The sequence below is a fragment of the Copidosoma floridanum genome, unplaced genomic scaffold, assembly GCF_036245765.1.
Source record: "Copidosoma floridanum isolate Cflo_tuat_1 unplaced genomic scaffold, Cflo_Japanese_pri ptg000032l, whole genome shotgun sequence".
NCBI classification, from domain to species: Eukaryota; Metazoa; Arthropoda; class Insecta; order Hymenoptera; family Encyrtidae; genus Copidosoma; species Copidosoma floridanum.
In genome coordinates, this window is record NW_028321909.1 from 8,102,092 (window position 1) to 8,116,786 (window position 14,695).

The following is a 14,695-nucleotide window of genomic DNA, read 5'->3' on the forward strand; positions in this document are numbered from 1 at the left end:
TAGGAACTTGCATTCCTGAAAGACACAGATGTTGTACGTTTGTGCCCGAGTCGATTGTTTTTCTTACCGAGAGTGAAAAGTGCTATTTCTTGCGCTTACACTTTGCGCTTCGTAAATTAATTTCTGCTCGTGGGCGAAAATGGAAGTTACACTTTGCACCCTGGATAAGACAAATAAATTAGCAGAAATCTTTAATAATAAAAATTTGAAACTCAAACTCCTTTTCACTCTCAATAACGGATTTACTATTTTGGGAAAGCAAGCCACTAAAATTTCAAAAAATAAAATTATGAAGTTAGATGCTTGTACGGGTTATTTTACAAAACTAATAAGGGACACTAGGTAACATTCAAGTTTTAAGGATTATATTATATTACTTTCTATGCAAAAAGTGTTTTTTCTCTAATATTCGAGGTAAGCCACGAGTAGTGGCAATACGTAGTGTCTGAAAAACCAATGAAAACTTTTCATATGTGAGCATTAAATGTTAGCAGTCAAAACCTACCAATACAAATTATTAGCTTTTTTAAAATTACTTTTCTCAATTTTATTTATTACTTTAAAGATAAATTGTCGAATTGTATCAAAAGCTTGATTATAACAAGTGCTCAATATATATTTTACAGCGAAATAAATTCTTACATGTAAAGCTAGGTAGGCTACATGTAGGTTAGGTTACGTCACACATAGCGATTGGTTGACTTGTGATTCAGAGGCATGAAAGATTTTATTCTATAATTTTAGTAGTCGATTGAGAAATAATACAATCTGTAGTTTTTTTTTTGTAAGATACGCTACAATAAATCTGATTTGATTTTTTGTTTATTTTATAATTTTTTTTTGATATCATATTGTTTACTTTAAACTTTCAAGTTGGGAGAGGTTTTAGTTCTCTTTTCAGACTACGTATCGCCACTGTAATCGCAACGTACCTCCGTTTTGAACCTTTTTTTAGAGTAAATACAAGTACAACTTATTAATTTTCGTACCATGGATGAGAAGTACAAATTTAACCCGTGAGCTGCGAACGATTTTTTTTTGCCGAAAGCGCAAAGCGGCGAACGCTATCTTTTCTACCGATAGTGTTGTAAACGTCCAAGTGTTAAAAAAAAACGCAAGAGGTAGAAAATTTTACACCTTCATAAAAAAAATATATTTTAGACATTATAAGAGTATAATAACAAGTATTACAAACTTATATTGAATACGAATAGTTTATGATCTTTTTTTTAAGTGAATGAGAAAGAAACTTCATCAGTTATAATTAACTTTACACATAAGAATAAAAATAATGTTATAACTTTCACTTTTTTATATAATTCTATATAATCCACGAACTGGGTCACAAAATAGCGGACAAGGTAATGGTGGTAGGTAACTAGATACTCCTAGAGTGTCACTAGGCTCTCTTCCCTGGCGCCTTTTGAGCTTAACTTGATTATTACAAACAATCTCCATACACAGGTTATCAAAAAGATGATGTCGCCAAATGTGCATTCTCAAACGTATTTTTAACATTTGACAACTATTTAAAGAATCAGTAAGATATTTAAATATGTTGTCACACAAAAATTTCTACAAGTCCAGCACTAGTTTTATTAAAATGTCAGCACAATTCCGTTGATATAGTGTATTAGTATGAGGCAAGCAAAAAGAAATTCATGTACGTATATTAGTTTGGTATCGAAGCAGTTGATTAATACGTTATTGACAATGAAGACATGATTAAAATTATAACAGAAAATGCTCCAGTTAAGAACGCGTGTTAAATCATGGACCGTTCACAGCTTCATATCTAGTAAAATTTGTGACGAGTGCACGCTTTCCTCTAGATTACTAGGTGCGAAGGCTTTTAAGCATCTTCGAGCTTAGTGATCGCCCTCGACAGACGCTTATTAAAAGAGATAGAAAAAGTATATTCTGGCTTATGTACGCAAAGCTGTACATCCGAGGAAAAAAAAATATGTAGGTATATTTACCACGAATTCTGAGTCATCTTGGCTGTCTTGACTGTCATCATTGGTAGCAGGTGTTTCATCTGTCTCTTTTTCGTTAGTTTTATCCTTTTCCTTGTTTTTATCCTTTTCCTTGTTTTTATCATTTTCCTTGTCTTCTTCTTTTGGTTGTACCTCTTGGGCATCCACCATCTCAACCTTAAAAAAAAATGTATTTATTAAATAAAAAATATCATTGCAAAACTCGATAAAACGTCTGAATAAAATTTAGATGTTTAGTTATTTGCTTCTTTCACGATTCTTTTTTTTTTTTTTTTTTTTTTTTTTTAATTTTATTTTAATTGATTTTTAGTTTATTATAACAAACGGCCTTTCCGGATTCACACCAATCGCAAATATTTTTTCTACAAAGCAAACGTTTGAAGTTAAAAAAAGCCTGAGGTAGGAAAAAGGTTTCTTGAATTAGGAGTGCAATGAGCATATAATTGGGTAAAAAAATTGTATTAATTATTATACTTATACAATAGAACATTATGTGCTTAGTTCGAAAAGTAAACTTAGTTATAGCTTGTGCGATTGCTGGCCGAACCGAATGCTAGAATAAAATGAGAAACAGAAACAAAATTCTATGAAAACTATCATTGATTAAAGTTGACAGCAAAAAATTAACAAAGTTTAAGTATTTTTCTAATAATACGTAAACGACTTAGATAAATTTTCAAGTTGCAGTCTAAAATCAAGTGACATCGGGTTTAACAGTTCCCTCGTCGAGAGTCTTAAATCAGTTTAAGAAATATCTAATACAATATCAATTGGGATCGGAACTAAGCTGACATGCCAATTACAAATGTAAATTTACATAAGATGATGAATTTTAGAAACTGCGAAAGTAGGCTCTTATTGGCTTTCCGACAGCAACGCCCTCTTATTTTTCTACTATCCTTAAACATTGTGGCAAACATTAGAAGCTCCGAGACTAGGCTCTTGAGTTCCGATCCCAATATTGTATATAATTATTTTGTGATGATTTGAATTGAAATAAATTATTTGCTTAATGCACTGTATGTTAATTTTTTCTTATTTGCTAATTAACGTTTTTAACACCCATGGGCATAATGCGGTACATCAAATTTTTCTCATACTTCAGCCAAAGAAGCAACTTTGTTCTCTGTTTTCAGGGAGCAAAGTGCAAAACATTCTTTCCAGGTAAAAAATCACATGCACTGCTCGTAGTAAAAGTATTCTGATGTCTTCGACATGGTTGCCTCACAGACGATGCCAAAATACTTGTTCCAATAAGCAGTGAATACGATTTTTACCTGAGAGGTTATGTTGCATTTTTTTCCCCTAAAATTACGGAAAAACGTCGTATTTTAAAAACCAATTTTATATTTAATGGCTTAAAAAAAAAGTGCTAAAATTAGAAAACATTTTCTCACCTCAGGGCATTTGGACGTTTCCAGCGCCCTCGATGAGAAAAATAGCATTGGTCACACAACCGTCCGGGCTACCCTATGATTTCTCAGTTTCTCACGCAACGAAATAGCTTCGATGATGACGCTTGTATGACGAAAATTACTATATATACTATGGGCCTTTTTTTATCAACCGGGACTACCATTTTGTCTTTTGTACCGAAAAATAGCCTTGGTGTCCTACTATTACTTGGCTCTATCATCAAGTCACGTATATATACTACCATTGTTATATGGTATAATTGTTTTTATGTGAAGACATGTAATTTTATACGTGAATTAAATAGTTGTTCAATTAATATGCATATTGATATCATCCGAAACAAATCTAAACTAAATTCTATTATTGGTAGCTCGTTTGATAACGCTATGTCCCGGTATGAAAGAGATCAAAATTCGAAGCATGATCGAAATGGCAATTTTTTATTGCTGCGTATGTTGAGTTAAATGTCAAAAAATTTTGAAATATCCAAAATTAAAAAGACACGGAGCCTAGCTAACAGCTACTGAATCTACGTGTGAAGAGCCTTTAACGCTTACTTAAAATTTTTAGTTACGTAATAAATATTACACAATAGTATACATTACTTCTAGCGTTGAGAATTCTGTAAACTTTGTTATACTATAAATTTTAAAAAAATAAATAAACAAAAATAATAATCTTTGTAAATGCTACTTCTAAGTGTCAGACAAGAAAAATATACCAATTACCCCTTAAATATAACTTTTTTTATACTAAAGTGAACAAATCCAAGTGAAGCATGTCTACTAAAATAATGTACTTAGAAATGATTTCAAGATTTGACAAATCGATAATATCTTTTAGTATACGTAGATTCCATAAGAATCGTGAAAGACACGAGTGTCCAGCAGACTTAGAAAAATGTTAAAATATACAATAATCGGGTAGAATTAGCCGATTAAAGCCTAAAATAAAGATATTCAATAAGTTGAGTTTTTTACTTTGTTTAAATATTCTGTATATTTTAATAAAAAGTTTTTTGTTATTAAGAAATGCACAGTAAAAAGAAAAAATTGAATGAGCTTTGTTGATTCCTAATCGGTTCAGTAATTTTTGAATCAATTACAAAAAATCTCATTAATCTGGCGAATACGAGAAGTTCCATACTTAAAGTTCTGCTTGTGCATCAAAAGTCTTTAGGCACCTCAAAGCCCGTACACGGAGTCATGACATTACATTTATTCTGTAAAAATCAACTACAAATTCTCCATAACTTCGTTAAGTTCTATTCAGGGTGAGATACTGGCCTAAGATTTTTGGTGCGCTGAATCAGAATTTAAAATTTGTGCATCACGTCAAATTTTCCAGATAACTTGACCCAAAATCATAAAAAATACCGTTTTTGCCAAATTTTGAAGTTATGTAGTACCGTAAATTTTTCTTCTGTTAAAATACACTAAGAGACATTTAAAGCGTCAATCTTATTAGTTTAAATGCCGTTAAGTTTGCTCAAGAACATTTTTATGTCGAGATATTGCATTCTCAAGTTGACATGCTCGTGAATTAACCTATATCTGAAAACCCAATAAGTTAACGTAGACACGATAGTCAATTTTTTTATGAAAAAGCCAAAAAATTGTTTAAAAACCAAGAAAAACGTCATATATATATAAAATACAGTAAATCTGAGCTATGCACTGACATTCGAGTCATGTAACCCTTAGATATCACCCCAGTTCAATCACAAAAACTTTGACCTGCCTAAATCTGTAAACAGTGAGTTTAGTGAAGAGGCCATGTAAACAGTTTCCACCCTCCCCAAAGCCATTCACTAAACACTTAAGAAACGTCTCTACTAAATCCCAAGCACGATATTTTATCTCATCCTGGAAAGAGCGAGCTTTTAATAGTTCATCGTCTATTTCTTTGTTTAGAAAGGGTGATTTTAACAGGTAAAATGGGTTATCCTACTAATGGTTTGGTTCCGAGAGGATAATTGGTCAAGAGGTTAGCGAGTAGACGAGTTAGCTTGCTTAGTCTGTTAAATCAATTTATTTGAAGTAAAAAATAAGTGGTCAACTTGATATTTTTAGGGTTAGGTTTTTCAGCCTGCTTGGGTTTGGCAGAAGAGTATTTCAAGTATTGAGTGGTTTGGAGTACACGGATTAGGTGAAGACACTTGAAGTGCAGAATTGAATTACAAGGGAAATTAGATTTATTGTAAAAAAATATAAATTTCACAAGGTAGCTTACTTGTGGTTAGGTAGAGGTGATTTTTAAGGGTCAGATGGGTTAGCCTGCTTGTGATGAGGAGCTCAGCTAATTCAAGAAAAATAAGCGACTAAGCTTGCATGTGGTTTCATAAGGGTATACTTTCTAGAGATTAAGAGGTTAGTAAGGATTAGATAGGTTAAGGTGTAGTAGGTTAGCATTATAAAATATATATATATATATAAAAAAAGATTTATTTCAAAATAAATAAGCGACTAATCTCGGTGAATGAGGCATGTAAGCCTGCTTGTAGTTTGATAAGGGTGGTTTCTAGAGGTTACATGGGTCGAATATCAGCGTGTTAGCCCAGATTTACTGTATTTAGTAAAAATTAAACTTTTATTAATTTTTCAACAACTTTTTTTATTCTCTATACAAACTGTATTGACTAAATCGTGTTTATTTTAACTTGTTGGATTTTCAGATATATGTAAACTCACGAACACGTAAACTTTGAAATACAATATCTAAGAAAAAAAAGATAAGTATTTAATCACACTCAACGGAATTTAAAAGAGCAATACTGACACTTTAGGATCCTGAAGTACATTTTTGCTGAAAAAAAATTTGCGGTGTTACATAACATCGAAATTCGGCAAAAATAGTGTATAGGTTAGAATTCCTCAAAAACTCGACGTGATAATACATTTTTGAGCCTTGAATTTAATTCAGCATCCTAAAATCTTCAGGATGTATACAATAAATTTAGCTTTTTCACCTCTGTAAGCCTGTGTAGTAAAGAATTGAGGTGTAGGCAATAAGTATGCAATATTCCATATTATTCACTGACAATCGTTCATATAGGAGTAGTGAAGTCCTTACGGTAGTGACTTAAGGTAGCTTATTCTGATGGTGACGTATAAAGGTTGGGCCCTACAGAGGGTCTCGTTTGTTTATTTGTTCAAGATACCGAATATTACATGTACGTTACTATAAAAGAAGAATTTTTCACATGGGTATACAGTCACTTTTTCCATACAATATTTCATAGTGTCCCCTGATGCACCCTTATTTTTTCGATATTTCGAAGCTTACGATTTGTTTAATCAGCATCTAGTTTTATAATTAGATTTAAAGTGTACTTGAAAAGATATTGGAAGATATGTGATTTAAGTTCCAAGATCTCTTTGCACACCTATGTTAAAAGTAAATTTTTAAGCGACTCGTTTTTAGTTTTTTAGAGTGACATGGTTCGAAATTTCAAGGTAATTCGTTAGTAATTAGGATGTTTCAATTTCGTAATGAGCCACCTTAAACCATCAAGTACGATGCATATATGTTATACGGAACACACGTTCTACCTAATTTCGAAATCTCGATCTTAAGTAAGTAGGGACGAGAGTTATAGATTATATAAAAAAAAGCGTTTTTTTCATTTTACTTAAGAATTACTGAACCCATCGAAATTTATTTAAGTTCATTTAAGTAGTCTTTTTACCACGCATTTTTACCCTTAAAAATCATTTTTTTCTAAAACGGTAAAAACGGTTTGATGGTTTTACAAACTTTTAGGAATTACTGAGCCCATAGAAATTTAATTGAGTTCATTTAAGTTGTCTTTTCACCACGCATTTTTACCGTTAAAATTGTTTTTTTTCTAAAATCGTAAAAACGGTTTGGTAGTTTAAAAAAAACTTTTTTTTATATGCTAGACAACATCCACGTCGAAACTTCAAATTTTGAGGGTTTGGTGTTTTCGTTTGTGACGTTATAATCAAACAAAAGAATAGAGAATAAAAAACTCAAGTTATTTACTATATTTTCGACTATGTGACCGACAGATGCAGTTAATAGTATGTTCAGTTAAAAATACTTTGCTTACGTCTTCAATGGCTTGTTCTTGAAGCAATGATGCAACTTCCAATTTATTGTGGTGACTCGGTGTTGGTTCAAAGTAATCAACTATCCTGTTGATTTCATCTTCTGATCTTTGGTGAATATTTCGCTTGAGGCATATTTGTACATCCATTTCCATTTCACAAACGTAAACTTTGAAGCCTTTTGTTTTGGCAAAACTCCACATTTCTTCGTAGTCTGTGATTTTTTCATTAACACTATCTAGTATGATGAAGTTAAAATAACCATCAGTAATATTTTTCTTAAAGGCTTTTTTCAAATGATTGACGTATTCTGGCTCCATAGCTTCTTCATATTTATACTCCATGTCCTATGATTGAACAATGATTGTAATATAATTTTTATTTGTAGATATAGTTGTCAAACAAAAACTCGTAGAAGAATTCTTACATCAGCGTTGTCTTTTTTATCATCTTTTTCAACTAAGAAGTAATCGTCAATACTGAGTATTCTTGGTGCAGAACCTCCTTGAGAAACTTCTTTATCCTAAATTAAAAAATTGTAAGATCGTGAATTATACACAGAAAACAGTCTCACAAAATGATTTTTTAATTCTATATTTTTTAGCTGTTAAACATGTGTCATGATTTTGTTGATTAGTATTGCTTTCATTTGAAACATGAGTATCTCAACTATAAGTCGAACCTGAGCTCAGTCAAAAGCTCGATATTTGACTGAGCTACCATATGAGCTATCAACTTTATTCCTATCTTAGACAATTAAAATCTTTTCTATAAACGAAAATTAAAATTAAAGTATTTTTACCTTGATTATTTTTGCCACGTATGATTTTCCACTACCAGGTGGACCTCGAAGAATAATGGCAATCTTTGGTGGTCTCGTTAACCGACTGGGGGGAAGTAATAAATCTTCGACCACAGTGAGATTCGATAATTTTGGCATTTCCAGAATTTTCGGTAAACTATCGGATACATTATGCTTGGCTTCTGATTGGCTATAATTACATATTAATAATTAATAACAGATAACGAAGTAATCGAAAAAATAGACAAAAGCTATACGTAGGTAAATTTATCACATATCACATATTTAAGAATCATTAATTTAATTATGGTAATAATTTATTTAAATAATCATGAATTAAATATGATTGAAGATTTAATACATATAAAACATTGATTTCTGATTATAGATTAAATTGTATAGACAACATAAAGTGTGATCATTGAATAAAAAATTATTTATTCCTGTTACTTTCTAAGTTTTCGAAATTGTGATTTTCTGCAAGATATTGCAACAGTAATGCTTTCTAGTCTAGTAAAAGTAACTGCAAATGAGCATATATATTCATTTTAGTTTCGCAGTTTGTGTTAGCATATGTTGTTTTCAAGTTATTTCTGTGTTTTTTGGTGTCTGACTTGGGGTATGACTTGTAGAACATTTTTTTTAATGCTGCAATATTATACTCATTGAAAAAATATTTAAATCTCCACTTAAACCATTGCAATGAGAAATAAAACAAAATTTTCTAATAATTAACATTTGAGACCTGTATAATTTTATATCGTGTCTTAATTGATAGTGTGAAATTAAAAATATCTTCAAGATTGGTGAAAATATGAAGTTACAGACGATTAGAAAATAGTTACGATGTAGTGCAACTTTTCTTACACTAATAAGAAAAATATGCATGCAATCATTATTTTTAAACCTACTGTAACTCAACATAATCAAATAATTTTGATGAAAATTTTTATCTAACACTTAGATATTATATCTTAGTATATAGAAAATTTCACCATAGTTTCTTAAAGCAATAAATGTATGTTTTTAATATTCATTCAATGAGATAATTCAGGAAGCTTTTTGTATGCTGTCAGCGCTTTCACTGACCTTAGAGCTTACTTTTTGTGAGATTCATATTGAATGACATTTCAAGGCACTTGCTACAAAGGTTTTTTCGAAAAATCTCTTATATATGGAGTGAAAATGTAAAATTAAAAAAAATTTATTTTTATCCTATTCTTACAACAGAAAATCAGTCACTGATCTTTACATTACTAAAATGTGAAAAACCTGTCTGAAATGGGAAATACCTCTTATAAATAGAGAATAATTAAATTTATTTTATTTTACCTAGAATGAGTGTTACTAGAGATTTAACTTCACTTTTCAATTTGCGTTTAAAATATTTTTTTTAAACATGCAAAAAAAACATGTTTTATGTATACATTTTTAGCAAGTTTAATATAAAAAATTTTAAAGCAAAAATTGGAAATTGCTAAAATATAAAAAGTGAATCTCAATAAAAATCTTAAAATTGTATCCTCCTTAACAGTATTTTTGAAGTTAAATTGATTTATACGTTTTGGCACAAGAGTTTTGTTCTTTACCAAATCTTCTGAGAAAATTTGAAAAGTTACTTATATTTAGTTAATGAGCTTTGTTATGATTTTTTTTTTTGTTCCAAAAAAACTGTAAATTTTTTTTTTAAACTAGTTAAGTCTTAAAATATTATTTACTTGTCAATTATATATATTTTTATTAAGTAATAAATTTCAATATATTACTAATGCCTTTTTCTTAGCCATTAAATATTTTTTTTTTCTCGATGATTTTATATACATAATACAATTGTATACATATGGCAGCTCTTTATAATTAATAGGTTCATCTGTTTTTCAACATAATTTGAAAAACTCAAAAACTCTGACACTATCAATAGCATTCTTGCGCCAGCAATAAAAAAAAGTAGTCATAGATGGGTGCTAAACACAGAAAACTACAAATCGTTAGACTCCTTTGAAAATTATTCCTTTTGATTACGAAAATCGTAACACTTGTGCATTTTTTTTTTTTTTTTTCAATTAATAATTCAAAAAGTTATATCATTGCATTCATGACATTTCGGGCGTTAGTACAACGTAAAAAGTAGTTAAAATAAGTTGTGATCTGTAAGTTTTAAATATGTGACTATTTATTTCACCATAATGACAGCATAAACGTAGAAAAACATGCTGTATCAGATTGATATTGAACTGCGATTAGTGATTTCTTACTAAACAAGGACACTGAACAGACTAAAAAGTTTGGGCCATAGAAAGGACAACTGCATACCTGGGATCTTGTGGGGTAGCAGTGTCAGTTGAGACAGTAGAGGTAGTTTCCTGCTGGCTGATATCTTCTTTAGATCTACCAAAATTTATAAAATCATCAAAATACTTTGAGTAAGAAAACTTAACTATTTGATTAAAAAGGAAGTAATGTGTATGAAGGACCAAATTGTGTAACTTTATGGACTGTGTTGCTAGTATGTTTCATGGTAAAGGGGTAAAGTTTAAACAATGTGATCACAAATTATATTGGTGATAATATTTTCAACATTGACATTTGAAACAGTTTAGCGTGTCTCGTATCATGTAAATATACATACACATGTGTATTTTATAATTTTATAAATAATAATACTTATACATATATAATTAATAGTTTTTCTAAAGATATAAAGTATTGGTTCAGAGATTTGTTATATTGAGTTATTATGTAACATGCCCTAGCGTTTTTGGAAGCTTCAAGAATTGTAATATAAAATTAAAAAATTAAACTTAATTTACAAATCAACCTGATCGTGTTAACAGCTAAATATTTTACCTGTCGTCACTTTTTTCGGGATCACTAGGCTTATTTCCTTTGTCGTGTTGTTCTGTTGAATAATCAAAATAAATTATATTTTAACGTTAATAATAAACATGGCTTTAACCAAAAATATTTCAATACAGCTATATTCACAAGATTTGGAAATTTTTAATAATGAATAATGATCTAATTATTTATCCTAGTGTTTCATTGATGAAGAAATGCCTTAGAAAATAGAATCTTGCTGAACTACTTGTGCAAAAATATTCTGTGAAAGGAAAACTACAATGTACCTGGACAAGAAGATTTATCATCCGTAGAAGCTTCGCTTTCTAGATGATCCATGGGCTCATCATCCTTTTTATTTTCATCAACTACATTTGCATCTTTATCTTTAATTTCACTCTTATCTTCAGTATCCACTTTATCTTTATCTACAATATTTTCATCACGATCCTTATCAGAATTTTTAATTTTCAAATCTTTGTCCACCTTATCTTTGTTGTCTTTGGGCCTGTCATCGCGATCCTTTTCATGACTTTTATCCTTGTACCGGTCGTCTCTTTCCTTGTGACGATCTTTGTCATACCTATCTTTGTACCTATCGTCTCTATCTTTATCACGCCGATCATCACGATCTTTGTACCTGTCATCTCGATCCTTGTATCGTTCATCCCTGTCACGGTTTTTGTCACGATCACGCTCGGAACTACGGTAACGGTCGTCTCTGTCTTTATCACGACTCTTTTCTCGTAACGATCGTTCATCTCGATCACGATCGCTTCTGCTACGATCGTTACGATCTCGATCACGACTTCGCTCTCTCTCGCGTTCTTTGTCGCGCGGCCTTTCGCTCACACGTTCGTCCCTGTCACGGCGCTCGTCACGATCTTTACGACGTTCGTCCTGATCCTTTTCACTCTCTCGGTCTTTCTTTTCTTTGGGCTTCAAGTCCTCTTTCGATTTATCTAGCTGTCGCGTTGGACTCACCGTCCACACTTGGCCAATCCTTTCACACCGCTTGATCATCTCATCGTTGTACTCTTTTCTAGTTTGTTCATTGTCTTCCCAGTTCTTAAAGTCCTTGTAAAAGTCCGGTACGTTCGGCTTCAGACTCCCGTGTTGGTATTCGTACACACACAGAGGTTTGACAAATTCGGACACAGCATTTATTGATTCGTGGGAATAATCAATCACCTTGACCGGCGCTTTGTGATTGTAATCGAATTGCTTGCCTACGTGGAATTCTGGGTCTGCGTTTGTGATTTCTTCACCGCGTCTTGGAAATCTACCGGACCTATCAAAACGACTACCAGATCTGTCTAGTGGAGCTCCCGGTGGCTTGTCCATGGACTCCTTTGATAATGGTCTATCTAACGGACCTACTGGTCGGTCTAAAAGACCGACAGGCCTGTCCAGGAGACCTGGCTTGCCCAAAATACTACCAGATTTTTCTGATAACATTCCTGGTCTATCTAAAAAGCCACTAGGTCTGTCTAATGGACCTCCTGGTCTATTGAATGGACTTGCTCTATCCATAGGACAACTAAGTCTATCTGTTTTATCTCCTGGTTTACCTAGAAGACTAATTGGTTTGTCAAGTAATCCACTGTGTCCATCGAAAGGTCTTGATTGAGGGCCTCTAGGTCCAAAATCAGTGATAGGACCACCAGATAGATTAAGAAAACTCTCTTTTTTATCACCCATATCCACTGTTGTTGAGACTTTTTCATCTACATCCATTTTATTTGCAACCTTTGGATCAAGTGAAAAATTATCACCTTCAATACTCTTTAATTTATCACTTTTTGGATCCAAAGGATGGAAAATGTCGTCTACGAAGTCTCCAATGGGTGAAGGTTTGATGTCTACTTGTGTTTTATTTTGCAGAGAAGAAGACTCTGCATCCATCGGTAGAAGAGATTCACATTTTTCAGTAGAGAGCCGATTTCCTTCCAGCATCTCTGATGGTTTATTTTTATCCATAGGTTTGCTTGGCCCAGGTACTGCATCTTTTAAGAAAGGACCTGTCCCAAGTAGTCCTTCTTGCTTTCTGCATGAATCAGCGAAGGTACCCAACTTGTTAACTGTTAAGTAAAAAATTGCTTGTCAGTAAAATTACTACGTGGTACAAAGTTATTTAAAACGATTTTTAGTTACAATTAATCTTCACAGGTAAGCTGTTAATCGCATAACCGGAGGGACAGTTTAAAATTATCTTCATTTATTTACGTAAATTTTTAATCCTTGCAAATATTGTTTTACCATGGACACAAAGTACAACTGCTGCTTTGTGCCCTCAAGCTACACTTTGATCCTTTGAAATAATTTTGCTCCCTAAAGTATAAAGTTATGTACTGGGCGCAAAGTGTGCTTAAGAGCGTAAAACTGCAGTTTGTGATTGAAAACAATTTTTAATGAAACTGGAGTTATTGGGTAATGGGTTAATGAGCTTACAGCATTCAAAATATGTAGTTGAGTTGACGCATAATTCAAATCTCAAGCTATTAATGCGCCATGAAGTGATTGGGAGCTTGAGATTTGAATTGTGCGCTAACTGGAATGCCCCTTTTGAAAGTATTGGGTGTCAAAATGAATACACCTTATGACTATGTGGAGTGTTTTACAAATACTACAATTTTTTTAGTGCTCTTATCCTTCAGATAGGTTAGATTATTTTTATTTTTTATGCATACAACTATCATTATTGAATAAAAAGTATATAAATTGACACTTTTTGGTCATGTGCACTTAGAAACAAAAAAAATGCTAGATGAGTGAAAGTGGGCCGCAAATTAAAATCTTTGCAGTTATGGTTTAAGCACTCATAGCTACTAAAAAAAGTATTGAAAAATATTAAGAAAAATTAAGTACTCACTATTTTGAAATGGTCTGTTTTGTCTCTCATTTTCAAAAGGCCTTGGCCCAAAAAATCCATTGCTTTCATAAGGACTTGCCCCAAGAAGTCCATCATTTTCAAAAGGCTTAGTTTCTGCTTTTTCAAACAGCCTGTTTGGCCCAAATGGTCCATCGAAAGGTCTTGGTCCCAGAAGGCCATCTTTACAAAAACCATAAGATTTTGGAGTTATTAATTTAAGATGTAAGATTGACTTGAACAAGACATTCAATAGGAAATTTCTAATGGTTTGATTTAACTTTTCTTAAGAAATGAAACAAATTTTTGATATTTGGCAAAGACTGTAAGTAATTTAGTGTAATACAGATACATTATTAATTTATTTTTCATGACTTTTCGTTTTAAGCTACTTAATTTATACTGTCAGTGCTAATAAATACTCAATTTTTAATTTTGTTAATTTCCCTTTCCCTTACTCAAATAAATAAATATGATAGTTGTTACTGTATGTGAAATCTACACATTATTTATTTTTATATTTCCATTATTTATTTGTTCTATTTATGCATCTAATTATTATGATTAATTTTTGAAATTAACCAATAATAACATTACTACTTATTAGTAATCTGAGAATTCATATGAATTGTGGGATACTATTGCATTTCAAACTACTATGGTTTTAGTTGAATTAGTGAAGATTCATTCACTAATGGTTATA

The 14,695-nt window shown here is 31.7% G+C and overlaps 1 protein-coding gene across 1 annotated transcript in view; it reads right to left on the reverse strand.

Annotated features, from left to right (window-relative positions):
• LOC106642091 (uncharacterized) overlaps positions 1–14,695 on the reverse strand; it is an 83,219-nt gene that overhangs the window by 36,052 nt on the left and 32,472 nt on the right. The window contains exons 7-14 of the mRNA XM_089597435.1: positions 13,996–14,175; positions 11,411–13,204; positions 11,133–11,184; positions 10,599–10,673; positions 8,286–8,475; positions 7,911–8,006; positions 7,486–7,830; positions 1,980–2,153 (exon numbers count right to left, since the gene is read on the reverse strand). Of these exons, the coding sequence (XP_089453561.1) occupies positions 1,980–2,153; positions 7,486–7,830; positions 7,911–8,006; positions 8,286–8,475; positions 10,599–10,673; positions 11,133–11,184; positions 11,411–13,204; positions 13,996–14,175 (2,906 nt within the window). The remainder of the gene's footprint in view (positions 1–1,979; positions 2,154–7,485; positions 7,831–7,910; positions 8,007–8,285; positions 8,476–10,598; positions 10,674–11,132; positions 11,185–11,410; positions 13,205–13,995; positions 14,176–14,695) is intronic.